Genomic DNA, 21,310 nt, shown 5'->3' with positions numbered 1-21,310 from the left:
ACCCATGCAACCCCCCCCCCCCCCGCGCAGGCGCTGTCCCCTGGCACTGCCCATGCAGTACTAGCAGGCAGTCCTGGGGGCAGTGTGGGGGGGAGAACAGGTGGAAAGTCCAGTTAATTATATGTACATACATCCAAATGGGGATCCCGCCGTTCACCTTTGTGATATCCATTATGTCATTGGTGGTGTGCAGCGACAATCGCAACGGGAAATTCTGCGGCCTTAAAAGGTGTTTTGGAACTCGCACAAAATGTTCCGCCCCTGAAAACGTGAGTGGAAAATCCATTCAGTGCCCCCCCACCCCCAATGTATTTGGATGCATATGTACAACCACATAATTTTATTTGGAAAGTGGCTGTGAATGGGCTGAGGTCTGCTGAATATCAATTCCAGAGGCAAAGCACCAAGATTTTTTAGAGGCAGTACAGTGCAAATAAAATGAACTGGGGAAAATGTCAGCCTCAAATTTTTTTTATATTCCAGGGAAGAAGAAAGATGGTTCTGGATTGGGTTTAGCAAAAGAAATCCTGCTTCTGCTGGCTCCTGGGCTTGGAGTGATGGCAGTGCAGTAAGTAATTCTAAATGATTTATAGGCCATTTAAATTTCCAGCATATTTCCAGTCAATTTACGTTGCATCCATTTTTTACTACTCTGCATGCATGGAGAAGTTTGAACAATGATTGATCCTACCAGAATTTTATTTCCTTGTTTCAAGGGATAGTGGTTTAAAAAATAACCCAAGGACACTGGAAACATGAAATAAAAGCAGACAACTCGGGAAGAGAACAACAAAAAAGTTGACAACTGAAAGAAAGAGCATGAACTTATCCAAAATGTTTCTCTCGCATCCTCAAAGCCATATAGAACTGCTTCAGAATGAAATACAGCATAATATTTTAATGTAATGTTTGCATTTATATTCCTTTTTATATATATATTTGGAGGACCCAATTATTTTTTTCCAATTGAGGGGCAATTTAGTGTAGCCAATCCACCTAACCTGCACATCTTTTGGGTTGTGGGAATGAGACCCACGAAGACACTGGGAGAATGTGCAAACTCCCCATGGACAGTGACCTGGGGTCGGGATCAAACCCGGTTCCTTGGCGCTGTGAGGTAGCAGTGCTAACCACTGCGCCACCCTGTCGCACTGCATTGATATTCCTGATGGTGCTGTTTCCTCTTTTATAGTGCTTTGTGAATGTGGTTCTTGCTCTAAACCTATTCCGTACATTTTCACCAGATCAAGATGTCACTATGGAACCCAATTTTTTTTCTACTTGACAGTCCATTCACTGATCACTTCCTATATCATATTAATTACTGTAATAAAAGCACATTGCTAGAAATGCTCAATAGATCAGGCAGCATTTGTGGAGAGGGAACCAGAGTTAACGTTCAGGTCACAAATCTTCCATCAGAGCTTAGTGATTACTGTGTTGATGTGGTTGCTCTTCAGTAATATAAGTTGAGAAATTTAACCTATCTCACTGTTTCGTCTGCTACACATCTGCAGCATGTCTTTCCAATCTTTTCCATACTTAATGAAAGGATGGATTTTTGGAGATAGCTTTAACACATTTATTAAACTTAACAATTCTCCGACTTGCATTCGACTCTCCTGTTAATCATCCTATAGCTACTCAGGCTGACGAACCAGTCTGCTACAATCCAGGTGGTGGATGTGATATGTTTCAAATAAACCCTGTGTACACACTGAGTGTCTCCACTGGAAAGAGGAAGATCAAGTGTGCTGTGTCCTTTTATATGGGTTGGTGTAATGCCCCCCTGTGGTTGTGTCACCTCTGTGTGTGTTGTGAATGCCCATTGGTCGTGTCCTATCTTACTGACCTATTGGTTGAATGTCTGTGTGTCATGTCTCTGGTGCTCCCTCTAGTGTCTATCTAGTTTATGTGTATTTTCATGAACCCCTTGTGTATTTACAGTAATGTATATCACCACACCGGGCACCACCATTTGGGTCTCCCCTGTGGTGCGCCCGGATTGGTGCCGGGCGCAAGGCGGTGGAAAAATCATGCCAGTGAATTTTACTGGCCTCATTTTTATGTAAACATTCTTTCGTCTCCTTAATTTAATTTCAGAAATTTGATAAGAAAGAATGAGCTATTTCATAATTTCAATCCTTTAGATAGATATAAACCATTTCATTCAATGTATATTCTTGACAGTAAAAGCTGCAGAAAACTGGATTAATAATAATTCTATTTATAGTACATCATTATGCTTGCATCTTTCACAAAATGGGCAATAAATCATTACTGAACAAGTAATATAAATAATTCATTCAATTTGAACCAAAAATTAGGAGTATCTGAAAAGAAACAAACTTCTCAGATTGTCCAGCAGGAAGTTGACATGAGAAACTAAGCCATTATATGATCCCTTGTTCTCTAGGTTGTTTCTTTGTTTTCGCTTGACAAAGACAAAGATGATGATGTCAGAATCTGTGCTGCATACAAATTTGACAAAACCATTGCGCCATTCCGATGTGATGAAAAGCTGGGATGGGTTTGCAAAATATCTAAAGGTGAAATTGCTTTTTTGTTAAACGTGAAAGAGTTAGCAATTATCATTTTACCTCCCAATCGGATATGTGAAGTGTACATTTAAGTGATGATTTTTTTTTTGTTTAGGAGCTGAATTGAAAAAGCCAGATTGGTACATTGATGGTAAGCAAAACTAACAATAGGCACACTGACCAAAATCTTCCGTATTTGTTTGTGGCTCATTTTTCCAGTGCCATTGAGAGGGAATGGAGTTTTGGTTGGAAACGCCACATTTTACGTTCTTGCTCGCAATGGGTCCCCTTCACAGACAAGACCGGAGAATCCCTCCCGCTAATTACATTTCAGCAGTAAATGCAAAGAATAGTTGCCTGTAAAGCAACACATTATATGGACGGGATTCTCCAGTCCCCCAGCGTGTTTCTCGGCAGTGAGCCGTTTGCTGGTGGCAGGATTGTCTCTTCTTGCCCCTTGTCAATGGGATTTCCCATTGAAGCCACGCTATGCCGCCGGGAAACTCACGGTTGGGGATATGCTGCCAGCGGGAGAAGAGAATCCTAACAGCCAGAGAATTCCAGCCTATATTTCATGAAGAATGTGGGCCGGGATTCTCCGTTATCCGGCGAGGCAGGCGAGACCGGTGCCGAGGAGTGGCGTGAAACACTCCGGCGTCGGGCCGCCCCGAAGGTGAGGAATCCTCCACACCTTCAGGGGCTAGGCCCTCGTCGGCGGGGTTGGCGCCACGTCAGCCGGCACTGGCGGGGTTGGCTGGCGCCGTGCCAACCAGCTCCGAAGGGCCTCCGCCGGCCGGTTCGAGTTGGCGCTTACGCGGGAGCTGCTGGCGTTATCCCAGCGCATGCGCAGGGGTGATCTTCTCCTTGCCGGCCATGGCGGACCGTTACAGCGGCCGGCGCAGAGGGAAAGAGTTCCCCCACGGCGCAGGCCCTCCCGCAGATTGGTGGGTCCCAACCGCGGGCCAGGTCCCGCCGGTAAGGACCTTGTTTAAATTACGCCGGCGGGACTGGCCGGAAACGGGCAGCCACACGGGCCATCACGGAGCAGAGAATCGCAGGGGGGACCGGCGCGACACGATTCCCGCCCCCGCCAAAAAACCCGGGTTGACGGGGGGTCGGAGAATCCCGCCCATGATTTCAGTTAATCGTACCCATACCAACACAATCACTGATCCAACCAAGGTTGAATTTGATCTTGCTTTTTGAATAGTCTGCAAGGAGCTGCCGTGAAAAGCAGGACTGGTCCAGACCTTTTCCTTCCTTTTACAACAAGAGCTGATGAATCTATCCTGAAAAGAAAAACTTGAGTTTCAGTGTCCTTAAATTAATTTGGGACTCCAATTCTCTGATCTGGCTCACGTAAAGAGGCAAAAGCAGCAAACCGGGAATTTTAGCTGGTTTAAGCAAATTCAAATTATCTGGACACCTGGACATTTAATGAAAAACCGGGATTGTCCCAACAAAACTGGGACGTCTGATCACCATATTGTGAGGGTCCCACCAGGAGATCACCCCTCTCCACCCCCACTATGAAAATAACAAAAATTCACAAAGCTATTGACCTGCCCTGCCCCTCCTCTGATGGGAGGAAGAAACTCCAGGCCCAGAAATAAAAACATTACATGTAAATAATTTTCTCTTTTTTTTTTATTCAGAAATATCACATATTGATGGTACTTAGCCTGGACACTGCACTAATGTGAAGATAGCCCACTTGTACTCTCAATCAAATCATTACTAGATTTCTGTGTTATTATCCCGTCGTAAGTCTAGCAGAATAAGCTTTAAACATATTTGTCTGTTAATGGGTTACAAATTGTATCATGGGGTCAGTTTTAAAATGCTGGTGGGAACAAAGTGTTGTCTGTTAATAGCTTAATTTTATTCATGTGAATTCTGAATTGTTTCCTCTGTGCAGAAGAGCAATTTGCAGTTGCACCTTGGGTCTTCTTTCAAGGAGCTGAATATTTGTTTTTTGAGACGGAGGGGAAGTGGCTCGCAGCTGCTGTGGCTTGTAGCCTGATGGGTAGCGACTTGGCATCTATAAATACGCCTACAGAACAGGACTTTGTTAAAAAGAGAACAGAAAAGGTAAAGTAAGATGAAGACTTTCACAATAGAGATGATTTCATCGTAGTAACAACCTAGGGTATCAGAACGCTTCCTGGAGTGGGTCTGTATTGCAAAAGCGCTTTTTCTGAAGTGGTTCTGTAATACCGGCTATATCTCTCACAGCTGGAGAAACATCAATATTTGTGTAACAGGGTCAGCTCCACCAGGGCAGTTGCTTGTGTTCATGCAGTGTTACAGTTGCAAATTACTGGGAAAGTGTTGCGTTTCGCAATGGTTGGGAAAGCTACTCTGTGATCAATGCAAATTAAACTGCTTCTCGGCCCTCTAGAGGATGATAGTGAACATTTCATCTGCTTCATTCAGAAGTAGTCAGAAAACACGGCTGCCTTCATCTTAATAATAAGTCACTTTATGTTGCAGTTACAAGCGGTTGAGCCACTGTATGGATGACATTAAACGATCTAATTTTGTTTTCTTTGTTAGGTTGTGTAGTAATCCACGGGAGGCAGGAGTTCCGTCACCACACCAATATTTATTTACAATAACGATATTACAGGAGCAGCTACAAACAGTGCTGCTAGCAGTCCAGTCAACTTAAGACTGGCTCACAAAGCCTACACAGGGGCATATATGGGCCCCCTCAATGAGCTATCATTGAGGGAGCTCATACTCCAATTGGCCAACCAATAATGCCAATTGGAGTTCATTACACCCCTCCCCCCCAAGGTCCGAGGAATTCCTGCCAGCTAGCATTCCTCTGAGCTTCTTCCTGCTCCGCATGTCTGGGTCTGTCACCTCTGTGTCGTCCTTCGGGTCGTTCTCTGAAGTGGGCGGGGTGTACCTTATAGGTGCCCGTCTTTTCCTTGACGACCTCCTTGGAAGTTGTTCTTCCTCCTCCTTGGGGAGAGGTGTCGCAGCGGCCTCGTCGAACGTGTCCATCTCCGACTCTGACGACTGGATGAGGGGGTCTGGAGAAATTGCTCGGGGCTGGGTGTGGGTATCCTTTCTGTCTGGGCTATCCCAGTTTGAGGCGGTCCTGCTTCGCCAGCCTCCAGGTGTGGTTCCGCTGCCCTTATTTGGTCTAGGTGTTTCTTCAGCACCTTACCTCCTATCGAAACCTCATAGGATATGGGCCCTGTTTGGGACTCTACCGTGCCTTTGACCCACGTTGGTCCATTCCCATAATTCTTGGCCCAAACCGGTGCCCCCACCTGGAATTGTCTCTGCTGCCGACTATTATCATGACCCCTGCGTTGGGCCTCCTGTTGTTTCTCCACTTTCCCCGTTAAATTTGGGAAAAGGAGACTCAGCCTCGTTCGCAGCCGCCTTCCCATTAAGAGTTCAGCTGGCGGTATGCCCGTTGTGGAATGCGGTGTGGTCCTGTAATCAAACAGCCAGTGGGAAAGCTTTGTGTCCATTGACGCTGCCGGCTGCTTCTTGAGTCCCGCTTTAAGTGTCTGGACCGCTCTCTCTGCCAGGACGTTGGTTGCTGGATGGTATGGGGCCTTTTTGATGTGACGGACTCCGTTTTCCTTCAGGAATTTTCCAAATTCCCCACTTGTGAATGCCGTTCCGTTGTCCGACACCAATACCTCCGGAAGTCCATATGTTGCAAACGAGGCCCTGAGCTTTTCAAATGTCGATGCTGTGCTTGCCGTGCTTACCCGGTGGACGTCCAACCATTTGGAGTGGGTGTCCACTATCACCAAAAACATTGAGCCCATGAAAGGGCCGGCGTGGTCAATATGCAGGCGGGTCCACGGTCTGCCTGGCCATTCCCACGGGTGCAATGGCGCCGCTGGTGGCACTCTTTTCCCCTGTTGGCACTCCTGGCACCGACGTACCAAGGCTGCTATGTCTGTGTCCAAACCTGGCCACCAAACGTAGCTTCGAGCTAGCATCTTTACTTTAGACACCCCTGGGTGTCCGTGATGTAACTCGGTTAAGATTGCCTGACGGCCCTGAGCTGGGACGATTACCCGGGCTCCCCATAATAGGATACCATCTTCTACGGTTATTTGGTCCCTTCTGCTCCAGTATGGATGCATCTGGGGCTCCACTGGTCTTTCCAGTTCCCCTGTTAGCAGTAAATGCTTCATCTTGGCTAAAACTGGGTCTTTTTGCATCCACAACCGAATATGTTATGCGTCTACTGGTAGGGTGTCCAAAAAATTTAGAGTCATTACTGTCTCCTCTACTTTTGGTATTTGCGGCGGAGTGTCCGGGAGCGGAAGTCTGCTCAAAGCATCTGCATTTGCTACTCGCGTTCCCGGTCTGTGCTCCAGAACGTATCTATACGCCGCCAGTAGCAACGCCCAGCATTGGATTCTAGCTGATGCAATCTGGGGTATTGACTTGTCTTCTTTTTATAACCCTAATAACGGCTTATGGTCCATCACTATGGTGAATTTCCGCCCGTACAGATACTGGTGAAATTTTTTTACTGCGAATATCACCGCCAGTCCTTCCTTCTCGATTTGGGCGTACTTCCTCTCAGCCATCACCAAGGTCCTCGAAGCATAGGCTATTGGCCGTTCTTCCCCATTCCTTCCTCTATGGGTTAAGACGGCTCCTACCCCGTAGGGGGATGCATCACAAGTGACCACCAACTCCTTCCTTGGGTCATAATGCTCTAGGACATTTTCGGATGACAGCTGTTCCTTAATGTCCCTAAATGCTCGGTTTTGGCGGGCGGACCATTTCCATTCTTGCCCCTTTTTTAGTAGCTGGTGGAGGGGTTCTAGGATGGACGCCCTATTTTCAATAAATTTTCCATAATAGGTTACCAACCCTAGAAATGATCATAACTCCTGGACTGTAGTGGGAGCTGGGGCTTCTTTTATTGCCCTTATTCTGTCTTCTAATGGGTGTAAGCCTGACTCGTCTACTTTATATCCCAGGTACGTCACTTGTGGGGCCAGAAAAACACATTTTTCCCTTTTTATCCGTACGCCTGCCTTTGCGAAATGCCTGAGCACTTCCTCCAGGTTCCTTAAGTGTTCTCCGTTTGTCCTACCCGTGATTAAGACATCGTCCAAATAAATCGCCACCTGCGGTAGTCCCTGCAGAATATTTTCCATCGTACGCTGGAATATAGCGCAGGCTGATGACACTCCGAAAGGTAGCCTAGTATAACGAAAAAGGCCCTTCAGGGTGTTGATCGTAGCGAACTTCTGGGAGCCCTTGTCCAGGTAGGCGTGGCTCATGTCCAGTTTCGTGAACAAAAGCCCACCTGCCAATTTGGCATGTAGGTCGTCTATTTTCGTGATTGGGTGTTTGTCCAGCAGTGCGTATTTGTTTACCGTCTGTTTGAAATCTCCACAGAGACGTATCGAGCCGTCTGGCTTCAAAATTGGTACCACCGGCGCTGCCCATTCCGAGAACTGTACTGGTCTGCTAATGCAGTCGCGCCATAACCTTTCTATTTCGTCATCTACTTTCTTCCTTAATGCAAAATGTACCGGCCTGGCCTTACAAAATTTCGGAAGGGCTTCTGGGTCCACGTGCAAAGTTGCTTTGGCGCCTATGATTTCCCCCAAACCTTCCTGGAAGACCTCCGGGTATTTTTGGAGTACTCCACTCAACTGCCCGCTTCCACTCTGGAAAGTTTTCATCCAATCTAATTTTAGGTCTTTCAGCCAGTTTCGTCCAATTAAGCTCGGTCCGGAGCCCTCTACTATCGTCAACGGTAATCTGAGCAATTGTTTCTCATATTCCACAGGTACATGAGTCGTGCCTAGAACTTCCAGGGGTTCCCCCGTGTAGGTTTTAAGTTTCATCGATGTTTTTGTTAGGGTTAGTGGCTGGAGTCCATCTTTGATTTTTCTAAATGCTGCCACTCCCATTACTGATACGGCCGCACCCGTGTCTATTTCCATTATTGTCGGCCGCCCGTTCACCCGTGGGGAAATCTTAATGGGTTCTGCTTTCTTCGTTGCAATGTTATATAATTGTTCCCCTTCAGAGGAAGATGGGGCATCTAGGTTGTGTACTTCCCTGCATCCCCACCTGCTATTCCTCTTTTGCCACCTCCTTCTAGGGTTTCTGTCGTTGTTACCCCACTCTGGTGCCAGAAACGGTCCTTCTCTGTTGGGGGAGCCTCAGCCGGTACTTCCCTCTGTCTCCAGTTAGTCCTGGCAGACCTGGGGGCAGTTCTGGGGTTTTCCTTTTCCCCTCTATTCCTCAGGCTTTTCCTGAGAGCGGCTATTTGGTAGCAGGACCCGTTGTGGTAGTCCCTCTCACAGGTATCTACCTCCATTGGCGTGCCCTGTAGTTCCTGACAGTAACGCCTGCCTGCAGTCTAGCTCCGTTTCCGCCAACAGGCGTTTCTGTATTGTGAGGTCGTTTATACCATACACTAATCGGTCCTGAAGCATTTCATTTAGCGTCGGGCCGAACTCACATTTTTCCGCCAGCCTTCTCAGGCGGGTCAAGAAATTTGTGACTGACTCTCTGTCTTCCCGCTTCGCTGTGTAGAATCTGTACGCAAAATGAGGGGTGGTTTTGGGTCGTAGTGCTCTTTCACCAATTCCGTTACTTCTTGGAAAGCTTTCGTGTCCGACGCATCGGGATAAGTCAGACTACGTATAATGGCGAAAGCTGAGGGTCCGCACACCGACAGCAGGATAAGCCGTCTCCTTTCGTCCGTCAGTATATCATTTTCCCGGAAGAAGTAACACATTCTCACCACATACTGGGACCAGTCCTCAATAGCCGGGTCGAATGCCTCTAACCTCCCAAGAAACGGCATTTTTAAAATGGCAAGGCTTACCCTCCGAGTGCGGCAGCTGGTCTCCGCAAAATTCTTAGTTTTCCTCGTCGCCACTGTAGTAATCCACGGGATGCAGGAGTTCCGTCACCACACCAATATTTATTTACAATAACGATATTACAGGAGCAGCTACAAACAGAGCTGCTAGCAGTCCAGTCAACTTAAGACTGGCTCACAAAGCCTACACAGGTGCTTATATGGGCCCCCTCAATGAGCTATCATTGAGGGGGCTCATACTCCAATTGGCCAACCAATAAAGCCAGTTGGAGTTCATTACAGGTTCAGAAAAGCGGCAATGTAAATTATATGAATGTAAATTGTATGGCCAACTTTAAATTTGGATCTTTTAAGTCACCAGTTAACCATGTGACATAAAATAAAGAGTGAATGAGTATTAATTTTGATTTATCCAAAACTGACTAGTTATTAATTCAGGCTTTTCACATATTGGATTTTTAAATGTATTTCTGTTGAATAAAATGAAGTTTGCAGTATCTTCAAAAATACATTAATCTGACCGGTGCACTATTTTTTCAAGTGTTACCAAACAATGCATGGTAGCTGGAATGGAACCAATACACCACCATTAAAAACCATTTCTTCATCACAAATCCCACATCCATCCACCTGGTTTCAACATGCCACGCCAACATTGGGCACTCTTCAACCATCCCCACTAGGGCCAAAGCCATTGTGCAGCAAATTGGCATGAGTGGGGCCTTGCAGGAAACCCGGAATGGAGCTGTGGTGCACCAGTTTCCCAGTGCAAACTGTTTGGTGCCTGACGCAGTTCTCGTTTTTTGGCCTCTCCCACTATTCACCGGCCTTGTTTTGCTTGAACAAGAGAATAACGAGGCCAGAGAATTGTGCCCAAAGTCTCTTATCCTTTTTACTTAATATTACACCCATCTTTTTCCTTCTTTGTTTGTTTGTCTGACTTGTGTGTGTGTGTGTGTGTGTGTGTGGAGGCTGGGGATGAGTTAAAGGGGGATTGGTAGGAATTAGATAGAACAAAGAAGAAAAGTACAGCACAGGAACAGGCCCTTCGGCCCTCCAAGCCTGTGCCAAACATGCTGCCCATTTAAACTAAAATCTTCTACGCTTCCTGGGTCTGTATCCCTCTATTCCCATCCTATTCATGTATTTGTCAAGATGCCCTTTAAATGTCACTATTGTCCCTGCTTCCACCACCTCCTCTGGCAGCAGGTTCCAGGTACCCACTACCCTCTGTGTAAAAAAACTTGCCTCGTACATTTCCTCTAAACCTTGCCCCTCGCACCTTAAACCTATGCCCCCTAGTAATTGACCCCTCTACCCTAGAATTAGGGGCAGCACGGTAGCACAGTGGTTAGCACAGTTGCTTAACAGCTCCAGGGTCCCGGGTTCGATTTCCGCCTTGGGTGACTGTCTGTGTGGAATCTGCACGTTCTCCTCGTGTCTGCGTGGGTTTCCTCCGGGTGTTCCGGTTTCCTCCCACGGTCCAGGGACGTGGAGGTTAGGTGGATTGGCCATGCAAAATTGCCCTTAGCATCCAAAAAGGTTAGACATTAGAAGACATTAGAACATTACAGCGCAGTACAGGCCCTTCAGCCCTCGATGTTGCGCCGACCTGTGAAACCAATCTAAAGCCCATCTACACGATTCCATTATCTTTTTTTTAAAATAATTTTTATTGAGATTTTCAAAAACATATCAAAAACAGAAAATAACAACAAGAAAACAGTATTAACAACAACAACAAAAAGAAAAACACACTAACCCCCCATAACCAAAACCCCCCCAGTAACTACAAAAAGAAGAAATAGATAAACACCCGGCATATTCAATAAACACATATACACATTTCTCCCTTCCCCCAAAACAAATCGCTGGGCTCCCCGAGCACCTAGCACACCTGTCTTCGCCCCCAAAAAACCTACTCATCCTCGTCCCAGTCATGTGGGCCCTGTGCAGCACCTTGAACTGTATGAGGTTAAGCCTCGCAAGGAAGAGGAGGAATTCACTCTTTCCAGGGCATCCACCCACGTCCCCTCCTCAATCTCCTCACCCAGCTCCTCCTCCCATTTACCCTTCAGCACCTCCACCGAGGCCTCATCCACCTCGGCATGACGTGGTACACGTCCAAAATCCTCCCCCCTCCAACCCACACCCCCGAGAACACCCTGTCCCGTACCCCACGTGGGGCAGCAGAGGGAACCCCTCCACCTGCCGCCTGGCAAACGCCATAACCTGCATGTACCTAAACATGTTCCCCGGGGGGAGCCTAAACTTCCCCTCTAACTCACCCAGGCTCGCAAACCTCCCATCCACAAACAGGTCCCTCAACCTCCTAATACCTACCCTGTGCCAGCCCAGAAACCCGCCATCGATGCTCCCTGGAACAAACCGGTGGTTCCCCCGTATCGGGGACTCCATCGAGCCCCCCACCTCCCCCCTATGCCGTCTCCATTGCCCCCAAATTTTGAGGGTAGCCGCCACCACTGGGCTCCACTATTCCATTATCATCCACATGTTTATCCAATGACCATTTGAATGCCCTTAATGTTGGCGAGTCGACTACTGTTGCAGACAGGGCATTCCACGCCGTTACTACTCTCTGAGTAAAGAACCTACCTCTGACATCTGTCTATCTATCTCCCCTCAATTTAAAGCTATGTCCCCTCATGCTAGCCATTACTATCCAATGAAAAAGGCTCTCACTGTCCTCTGTATCTAATCCTCTGATCATCTTGTATGCCTCTATTAAGTCACCTCTTAACCTTCTCTCTAATGAAAACAGCCTCAGTCCCTTAGGCTTTCTCATAAGATCTTCCCTCCATACTACCAGGGGCTGGTTAAGCACACTGGGCTAAATCGCTGGCTTTTAAAGCAGACCAAGCAGGCTAGCAGCACAGTTCGATTCCCGTACCAGCCTCCCCGGACAGGTGCCGGAATGTGGCGACTAGGGGCTTTTCACAGTAACTTCATTGAAGCCTACTCGTGACAATAAGCGATTTTCATTTTTTCATTTCATTTTCTAGGCAACATCCTGGTAAATCTCCTCTGCACCCTTTCCAATGCTTCCACATCCTTCCTATAATGCGGAGACCAGAACTGCACGCAATACTCCAAATGTGGCCGCACCAGAGTTTTGTACAGCTGCAACATGACCTCATAGCTCCAAAACTCAATCCCTCTACCAATAAAAGCTAACACACTGTACGCCTTCTTAACAACCCTCACAATCTGGGTGGCAACTTTCAGGGATCTATGTACATGGACACCGAGATCTCCCTGCTCATCCACACTACCAAGAATCTTGCCATTAGCCCAGTACTCTGTATTCCTGTCACTCTTTCCAAAATGAATCACCTCACACTTTTCTGCATTAAACTCCATTTGCCACTTCTCAGCCCAGCTCTGCAGCTTATCTATGTCCCTCTCTAACCTGCAACATCCTTCCGCACTGTCCACAACTCCACCGACTTTAGTGTCAGCTGCAAATTTACTCACCCATCCTTCTATTCCCTCATCCAGGTCATTTATAAAAATGACAAACAGCAGTGGCCCCAAAACAGATCCTTGTGGTACACCACTAGTAACTGAACTCCAGGCTGAACATTTCCCATCAACCACCACCCTCTGTCTTCTTACAGCTAGCCAATGTCTGATCCAAACCGCTAAATCACCCTCAATCCCATGCCTCTGTATTTTCTGCAATAGCATACCGTGGGGAACCTTATCAAACGCTTTACTGAAATCCATATACAACACATCAACTGCTTTACACTCGTCCACCTGTTTGGTTACCTTCTCAAAGAACTCAATAAGGTTTGTGAGGCACGACCTACCATTCACAAAACCGTGTTGACTATCCCTAATCAAATTATTCCTCTCTTGGTTAGGTTAGGAGGGGTTATTGGGGTACGGGGCCAGGGTGGAAGTGAGGGCTTAAGTGGGTCGGTGCTGACTCGATGAGCCGAATGGCCTCCTTCTGCACTGTAAATTCTATGATTCTATGAATTGTATTGTGACTCTGGCTCAAGTGGGGTTGGAATTAACCGCACACTCACCCAGGGGGTCGTAACATATGTTACAATGTTAAATTAATCAGTAAACAGTTATAAGTTTCCAGTTCTCATCATTGTTGGAGATGAGTAAAAAAAATGGAATTTGTAAAACCTGTGCAGCAAAATTGTATAATTTATGCCCCTCCCCCTCCCCTCACTCCCCCCTCCCTCCCTTCCCCCCTCCCCCTCCCTCACTCCCACTCCCCCCGCCCTCACTCCCCCTTATGATGCTATTCGGCAAGATTTAGGATGTATAGGATGGGGAAGGAAACTGCAGGGGATGGGTACAATCGAAATGTGGAGCTTTTTCAAGGAACAGCTACTGTGTGTCCTTGATAAGTATGTACCTGTCAGGCAGGGAGGAAGTTGTCGAGCAAGGGAACCGTGGTTTACTCAGGAAATTGAAGCACTTGTCAAGAGGAAGAAGAAGGCTTATGTTAGGATGAGATATGAAGGCTCAGTTAGGGCACTTGAGAGTTAAAAGTTAGCCAGGAAGGACCTAAAGGGAGAGTTACACTAAAGTGCGAGGAGAGGACACGAAAAAACATTGACGGATAGGATCAAGGAAAACCCTAAGGCTTTCTATAGGAATATCAGGAACAAAAGAATGACTAGAGTAAGATTAGGGCCAATCAAGGATAGTAGTGGAACGTTGTGTGTGTAATCAGAGGAGATAGGGGAAGCGTTAAATGGATATTTTTCGTCAGTGTTTACACTGGAGAAAGACAATGTTGTCGAGGAGAATACTCAGGTACAGTCGACCAGGCTAGATGGGATTGAGGTTCACAAGGAGGAGGTGTTAGCAATTTTGGAAAGTGTAAAAATAGATAAGTCCCCTGGGCCAGATGGGATTTATCCTAGGATTCTCTGGGAAGCCAGGGAGGAGATTGCAGAGCCTTTGTCCTTGATCTTTATGTCGTCTTTGTCGACAGAAATAGTGCCGGAAGACTGGAGGATAGCAAATGTCCCCTTATTCAAGAAGGGGAGTAGAGACAACCCTGGTAATTATAGACCTGTAAGCCTTACTTCGGTGGTGGGTAAAATGTTGGAAAAGGTTATAAGAGATAGGGTTTATAATCATCTTGAAAAGAACAAGTTGATTAGCGATACTCAACACGGTTTTGTGAAGGGTAGGTCATGCCTCACAAACCTTATTGAGTTTTTTGAGAAGGTGACCAAACAGGTGGATGAGGGTAAAGCGGTTGATGTGGTGTATATGGATTTCAGTAAGGCGTTTGATAAGGTTCCCCACGGTAGGCTATTGCAGAAAATACGGAAGTATGGGATTGAAGGTGATTTAGCGGTTTGGATCAGTAATTGGCTAGCTGAAAGAAGACAGAGGGTGGTGGTTGATGGCAAATGTTCATCCTGGAGTTCAGTTACTAGTGGTGTACCGCAAGGATCTGTTTTGGGGCCACTGCTGTTTGTCATTTTTATAAATGACCTGGAAGAGGGTGTAGAAGGATGGGTTAGTAAATTTGCAGATGACACGAAGGTCGGTGGAGTTGTGGATAGTGCTGAAGGATGTTATAGGTTACAGAGGGACATAGATAAGCTGCAGAGCTGGGCTGAGAGGTGGCAGATGGAGTTTAATGCGGAAAAGTGTGAGGTGGTTCACTTTGGAAGGAGTAACAGGAATGCAGAGTACTGGGCTATTGGCAAGATTCTTGGTAGTGTAGATGAACAGAGAGATCTCGGCACCAGGTACATAAATCCCTGAGAGTTGTCACCCAGGTTAATAGGGCTGTTAAGAAGGCATATGGTGTGGTAGCCTTTATCAGTAGGGGGATTGAGTTTCGGAGCCACGAAGTCATGCTGCAGCTGTACAAAACTCTGGTGCGGCCGCACCTGGTGTACTGCGTGCAGTTCTGGTCACCACATTATAGGAAGGATGTGGAAGCATTGGAAAGGGTTCAGAGGAGATTTACTAGGATGTTGCCTGGTATGGAGGGAAGGTCTTACGAGGAAAGGCTCAGGGACTTGAGATTGTTTTCGTTAGAGAGGAGAAGGCTGAGAGGTGACTTAATAGAGACATATAAGATAGTCAGAGGGTTAGATAGGGTGGACAGTGAGAGTCTTTTTCCTCGGATGGTGATGACCAACATGAGGGGACATAGCTTTAAATTGAGGGGTGGTAGATATAGGACAGATGTCAGAGGCAGTTTCTTTACTCAGAGAGTAGTAGGGGTGTGGAATGCCCTGCCTGCAACAGTAGTAGACTTGCCAAATTTAAGGGCATTTAAGTGGTCACTGGATAGACATATGGATGAAAATGGAATAGTGTAAATATGATAGGCTTCAGGTGGTTTCACAGGTCGGCGCAATATCGAGGGCCGAAGGGCCCGTACTGCGCTGTAATGTTCTATGTTCTAAAAAGTTCTGAAAAGGCCTTCCGGTTGCGGTGATGCAGAGCTAAGCCGCACGTTTGGTATTAGCTCCCGCTATTTTTGGTCTATTGGGCTCTTTTCAGGGCCCATAGCAGTGCTGGTTGGACTTTTCCCCATGTGGGAACACTTCCACTAAGATTATCTGCCGGTGGATGGACTGGACCAGGAGCTGAGCGGTCAAAAAATTGGCTTTGGAGCAGAGAAAGGTGCGAGGCAGGAAAAGCAAGATGGCGGCGGGTGGGGAACCAGCAGCGTGGCAGCAGTGAGCACAGGAGCAGCAGGAGCTGCTTCAGCGCTGCTTCAGGGAGCTGAAGGCCGAGATTCTGGAACCGTTTAAGGCCTCGCTGGACAAGCTCACGGCGACTCAGACGGCCCAGGGTGCGGAGATCCGAAAGCTACGGCAAAAGGCCTCAGAGAGCGAGGACGAACTCCTGGGCCTGGCAGTGAAGGTGGAGTCGCACGCGGCGCTCCACAAGAAGTGGTTAGCGAGGATGGAAGAGATGGAGAACCGCTCCCGTCAGAAAAACCTGTGGATTCTGGGCCTCTCGGAGGGGCTGGAAGGTTCGGATTTGGGGGCCTACGTGGTTGTGATGCTGAACTCGCTAATGGGCGGGGGGTCGTTCCAGGGACCCTTGTAGCTGGAGGGTGCCCATCGAGTGCTGTTGAGGAAGCCCAGGCCAAACGAGCCGCCTCGGGCGGTGCTGGTCCGTTTCCACCGCTTCGTCGACCGTGAGTGTGTGCTGAGATGGGCGAAGAAGGAGAGGACTAGTAAGTGGGAGAACGCGGAGATCAGGATCTATCAGGACTGGAGTGCAGAGGGGGCAAAGAGAAGGGCTGGATTTAATCGGACGAAGGCAGTGCTTCACAAGAAGGGAGTGAAGTTTGGCCTGTTACAGCCGGGACACCTCTGGGTCACTTATAAAGACCGCAAGCCCTACTTTGACTCTCCGGAGGAGGCCTGGGCTTTTGTCCAGGCAGAGAAGCTGGACTCGAACTGAGGACTGGGGGTTGGGGAATGATGTACATGGTCCGGAGGCTTTGTCCTCCTTGGTATCCTTTTGCTTTTATTGGTTGTATTTGATGATGCCTTTTTGCTGTTCTGCTTTTTCGCTTTTTGGGACTGTTATTTGTTTACTTGGGCGCTTTTACATTTTATTTTACACTGGTGGAGGGTTGGGGAGCGGTTCACGGTCCTGTTGGGTCATGTGCCCGTCTTTTCCCGCATGTTGGGTCGGGGGGGTGGGGTTTGGGATGGAAGCACGGGCTTTCCTCCCACGCTGGAGGAGCAGTGGGCGCTGGGTGGGGGGGGAGTGGTGGTTGTGTTGCATCGGGGGGGGAGGTCGTTGGGATGGCGGGAGCAGCCGGGGTCAGCAGGAGTCGGCTGACTTACGGAAGTACAATGGATGGGGTTACGCAGCTAGGGGGCCCCTAGCTTGGGGGGGGGGGGGGGGGGGGGGGGAGGAATAGGGAGGTATCGGGTTGCTGCTGTAGGGGTCGAAAGGGAACTGCTGGTGATGGGGTGGGGTTGGGAGGGGGGTCTGCCACCATGGGGAACAGGCCTAGGGTTTTCTGCGGGCACGTGGTGAGCCGAGGGAGAGCTATGGCTGACCGGCGCAGAGGGAGGGGGAGGACACCCCAGATTCGGCTGGTCACATGGAACGTGAGGGGGCTGAATGGACCGGTGAAGCGGTCCCGGGTCTTGGCACATCTGAAGGGGCTGGGTGCGGACGTGGCTATGCTCCAGGAGACTCACCTTAAGGTGGCGGATCAGGTGAGGCTGAGACGAGGCTGGGTTGGACAGGTATTTCACTCGGGGCTAGATGCGAAGAATCGAGGGATGGCGAGCTTAATGGGCAAGAGCTTGTCGTTTGTGGCGTCGAGCGTGGTGGCGGACAGCGCAGGTAGATACATAATGGTGAGTGGTAGGCTTCAAGGGGAACGGGTGGTTCTGGTTAATGTGTACGCCCCCAACTGGGACGATGCGGGCTTCATGCGGCGAATGTTGAGCCGGATCCCGGACCTGGAGACGGAGGGCTTGATCTTGGGAGGGGATTTTAACACTGTGTTGGTCGCAGCTCTGGATCATTCGAGGTCAAGGACGGGTAAAAGGCTGGCGGCAGCCTCAGTGCTGAGGGGGTTCATGGATCAGATGGGGAGGGTAGACCCTTGGAGGTTTTTGAGGCCAGAAGGTAGGGAGCTTTCCTTTTTCTCCCATGTCCACAAGGCCTATTCCCGGATTGACTTTTTTGTCCTCAGCAGGGCGCTAATCCCGAGAGTGGTGGGGGCGGAGTATTCGGCGATAGTTATATCTGACCATGCCCCGCACTCGGTGGACCTGGAGGAGGGGAAGGATCAGCGCCCGCTGTGGAGGTTAGATGTGGTTCTGCTGGCAGAGGAGGAAGTATGTGGGTTGGTCCACAGGAGCACAGAGGGGTATTTGGAAGCTAATGTCAATGGGGAGGTGCAAGTTGGGGTGGTCTGGGAAGCGCTGAAGGCGATGGTTAGAGGGGAGCTGATATCTATTTGGGCGCACAGGGAGAGGGGGGGAGAGGGTTGAGAGGGAGAGGTTGGTGGAAGAAATGGTAAGGGTGGACAGGAGGTATGAGGATGTCCCGGAAGAGGGGCTTTTGAGGAAGCGTCGCAGTCTCCAAGCGGAGTTTGATATACTGACCACCCGGAAGGTGGAGGTGCAGTGGAGGAGGGCGCGGTATATGAGTATGGGGAGAAGGCAAGCCGGATGCTGGCCCACCAGCTCCGGAAGCGGGAGGCAGCGAGAGAGATAGGGGGAGCCACAGATGCAGGAGGGAACCTGGTGCGGAGTGGTAGGGATATTAATGGGGTGTTCAGATCCTTTTATGAGGGGCTGTACCTGGGGAGGTAGGCGGGATGGACCGCTTTCTGGATAAGTTGGAGTTCCAAGAGTGGAGGATGAGCGGGTGGAGGGTCTGGGGGCCCCAATCGAGTTGGAGGAGCTGATCGAGGCGCTGGGGAGCATGCAGACCGGGAAAGCACCGGGGCCTGATGGGTTCCCGGTGGAGTTTTATAAGAAATTCTCAGATCTGCTGGGCCCGCTGCTGCTTGTGAGGACCCTGAATGAGGTGGGGGGGGGGGGGGGGGGCTTTGCCCCCGACGATGTCTAGAGCAATAATCTCACTAATCCTGAAGTGGGATAAGGACGCCCTCCAATGTGGGTCTTATGGGCCGATCTCGCTCATCAACGTGGATGCAAAGTTGTTGGCCAAGATACTGTCCAGGAGGGTGGAAGATGTGGTCCTGATGGTTATACATGAGGACCAAACCGGGTTTGTGAAGGGGAGTCAGCTGAATGTTAGTGTGCGGCGGCTGCTCAATGTTATGATGATAGAACATAGAACAGTACAGCACAGAACAGGCCCTTCGGCCCTCAATGTTGTGCCGAGCCACGATCACCCGACTCAAACCCACGTATCCACACTATACCCGTAACCCAACAACCCCCCCTTAACCGTACTTTTATTAGGACACTACGGGCAATTTAGCATGGCCAATCCACCTAAGCCGCACATCTTTGGACTGTGGGAGGAAACCGGAGCACCCGGAGGAAACCCACGCACACAGGGGGAGGACGTGCAGACTCCACACAGACAGTGACCCAGCCGGGAATCGAACCTGGGACCCTGGAGCTGTGAAGCATTTATGCTAACCACCATGCTACCCTGATGGCCTCGGCGGATGGGGAGGCGGAGATAGTAGCATCGATGGATGCGGAGAAAGCTTTCGATAGAGTGGAGTGGGGCTACCTGTGGGAAGTGTTGAGGAGATTTGGGTTTGGTGAGGGAATCATTAGCTGGGTGAGGCTGCTGTATAGTGCCCCGGTAGCGAGCGTGGTGACGAATGGGAGGAGGTCGGAGGACTTCCGGCTGTCCCGGGGGACGAGGCAGGGGTGCCCCTTGTCTCCCCTGCTCTTCGCGTTAGCGATTGAGCCCTTGGCCATGGCACTGTGGGACTCAAAGAACTGGAGAGGGATTGTGCGGGGTGGGGGAGGAGCACCGATTGTCTCTGTACACGGATGATTTACTGCTGTACATTGTGGATCCGGCGGGGGGATGCCAGAGGTGTTGAAGATACTTGGGGAGTTTGGGGATTTTTCGGGCTATAAGCTCAACGTGTGGAAGAGTGAGCTGTTTGTGCTGCACCTGGGGGACCAGGAGAGGGAGATAGGGGAGCTCCCGTTGAAGAGGGCGGGGAGGAGCTTTAGATATCTTGGGGTCCAGATAGCTAGGAGCTGGGGGGGCCCTGCATAGGCTAAATTTTTCGAGGTTGGTGGAACAGATGGAGGAGGAGTTCAGGAGGTGGGACACGTTGCCACTCTCTTTGGCGGGTAGGGTCCAGTCAGTTAAGATGACGGTGCTCCCGAGGTTCTTGTTTCTCTTCCAGTGCCTCCCCATATTGATCACGAAGGCTTTTTTTAGGAGGGTTAACAGGAGTATTCTGGGGTTCGTGTGGGCACGCAAGACCCCGAGGGTGAGGAGGGTATTCCTGGAACGAGGCAGGGAGGTAGGTGGGTTGGCGTTGCCCAACTTGTGTGGATACTACTGGGCTGCAAATGTGGCAATGATCCGTAGGTGGCTGATTGAGGGGGAGGGTGCCACATGGAAGAGGATGGAGGCGGCGTTCTGTGTGGGCACGACTTTGGAGGCACTGGTGATGGCCCCGCTCCCACTCCCCCCGGCAAGGTACTCTACGAGTCCTGTAGTGGTGGCTTCCCTCAAACTTTGGGGACAGTGGAGGCGGCATCGGGGGGAGGTGAGGACCTCAGTGTGGGCCCAGATACGGGGCAATCACCGGTTTGCACCAGGGAGAATTGATGGTGGGTTTTTGAGTTGGCATAGGGGAGGCATCAGGCGGATGGGGGACCTTTTCCTCGATGGGAAGTTTGCGACTTTAGAGGAGTTGGAGGGGAAGTGGGGCCTCCCCCTGGAATACTTTCAGGTATATGCAGATTAGGGCGTTTGTTAAGCAGCAGGCGGCGGAGTTCCCGCTGCTGCCACCTAGGGGGGTGCAGGATAAGGTGCTCTCGGGGACGTGGGTCGGTGAGGGTAGGATCTCGGCAATTTATCAGGTGATGCAGGAGGGGGAGGAGGCCTCGGTGGAAGAGCTGAAAGCGAAGTGGGAGGTGGAGCTAGGGGAAGAGATCGACGAGGGGACTTGGGCGGACGCCCTGGGGAGGGTGAACTCGTCCTCTTCTTGCGCACAGCTCAGCTTAATTCAGCTGAAGGTGCTGCATAGGGCGCACATGACTGGGGCCAGGATGAGCCGGTTCTTTGGGGGAGAGGACAGATGTGGGAGGTGCTCGGGGGGCCCGGCGAACCATACCCACATGTTCTGGGCGTGTCCAGCGTTGGAGGGGTTCTGGAAGGGGGTGGCGGGGACCTTGTCCAAGGTGGTCGGCTCCAGGGTGGAACCGGGCTGGGGGCTCGCAATATTTGGGGTAGCATCGGAGCCGGGAGT

At 49.7% G+C, this 21,310-nt stretch overlaps 1 protein-coding gene across 1 annotated transcript in view; it reads left to right on the top strand.

Annotated features, from left to right (window-relative positions):
* The window catches only part of pla2r1 (phospholipase A2 receptor 1), a 208,688-nt gene that overhangs the window by 124,008 nt on the left and 63,370 nt on the right, over nt 1-21,310 (top strand). The window contains exons 14-17 of the mRNA XM_038789643.1: nt 484-568; nt 2,417-2,549; nt 2,656-2,691; nt 4,459-4,631. Coding sequence (XP_038645571.1) covers nt 484-568; nt 2,417-2,549; nt 2,656-2,691; nt 4,459-4,631 — 427 coding nt within the window. The remainder of the gene's footprint in view (nt 1-483; nt 569-2,416; nt 2,550-2,655; nt 2,692-4,458; nt 4,632-21,310) is intronic.

The sequence above is a fragment of the Scyliorhinus canicula genome, chromosome 2 (genome assembly GCF_902713615.1).
Source record: "Scyliorhinus canicula chromosome 2, sScyCan1.1, whole genome shotgun sequence".
NCBI classification, from domain to species: domain Eukaryota; kingdom Metazoa; phylum Chordata; class Chondrichthyes; order Carcharhiniformes; family Scyliorhinidae; genus Scyliorhinus; species Scyliorhinus canicula.
The sequence above is the reverse complement of the archived record's forward strand: the minus strand, read 5'-3'. Positions and strand labels throughout refer to the sequence as shown.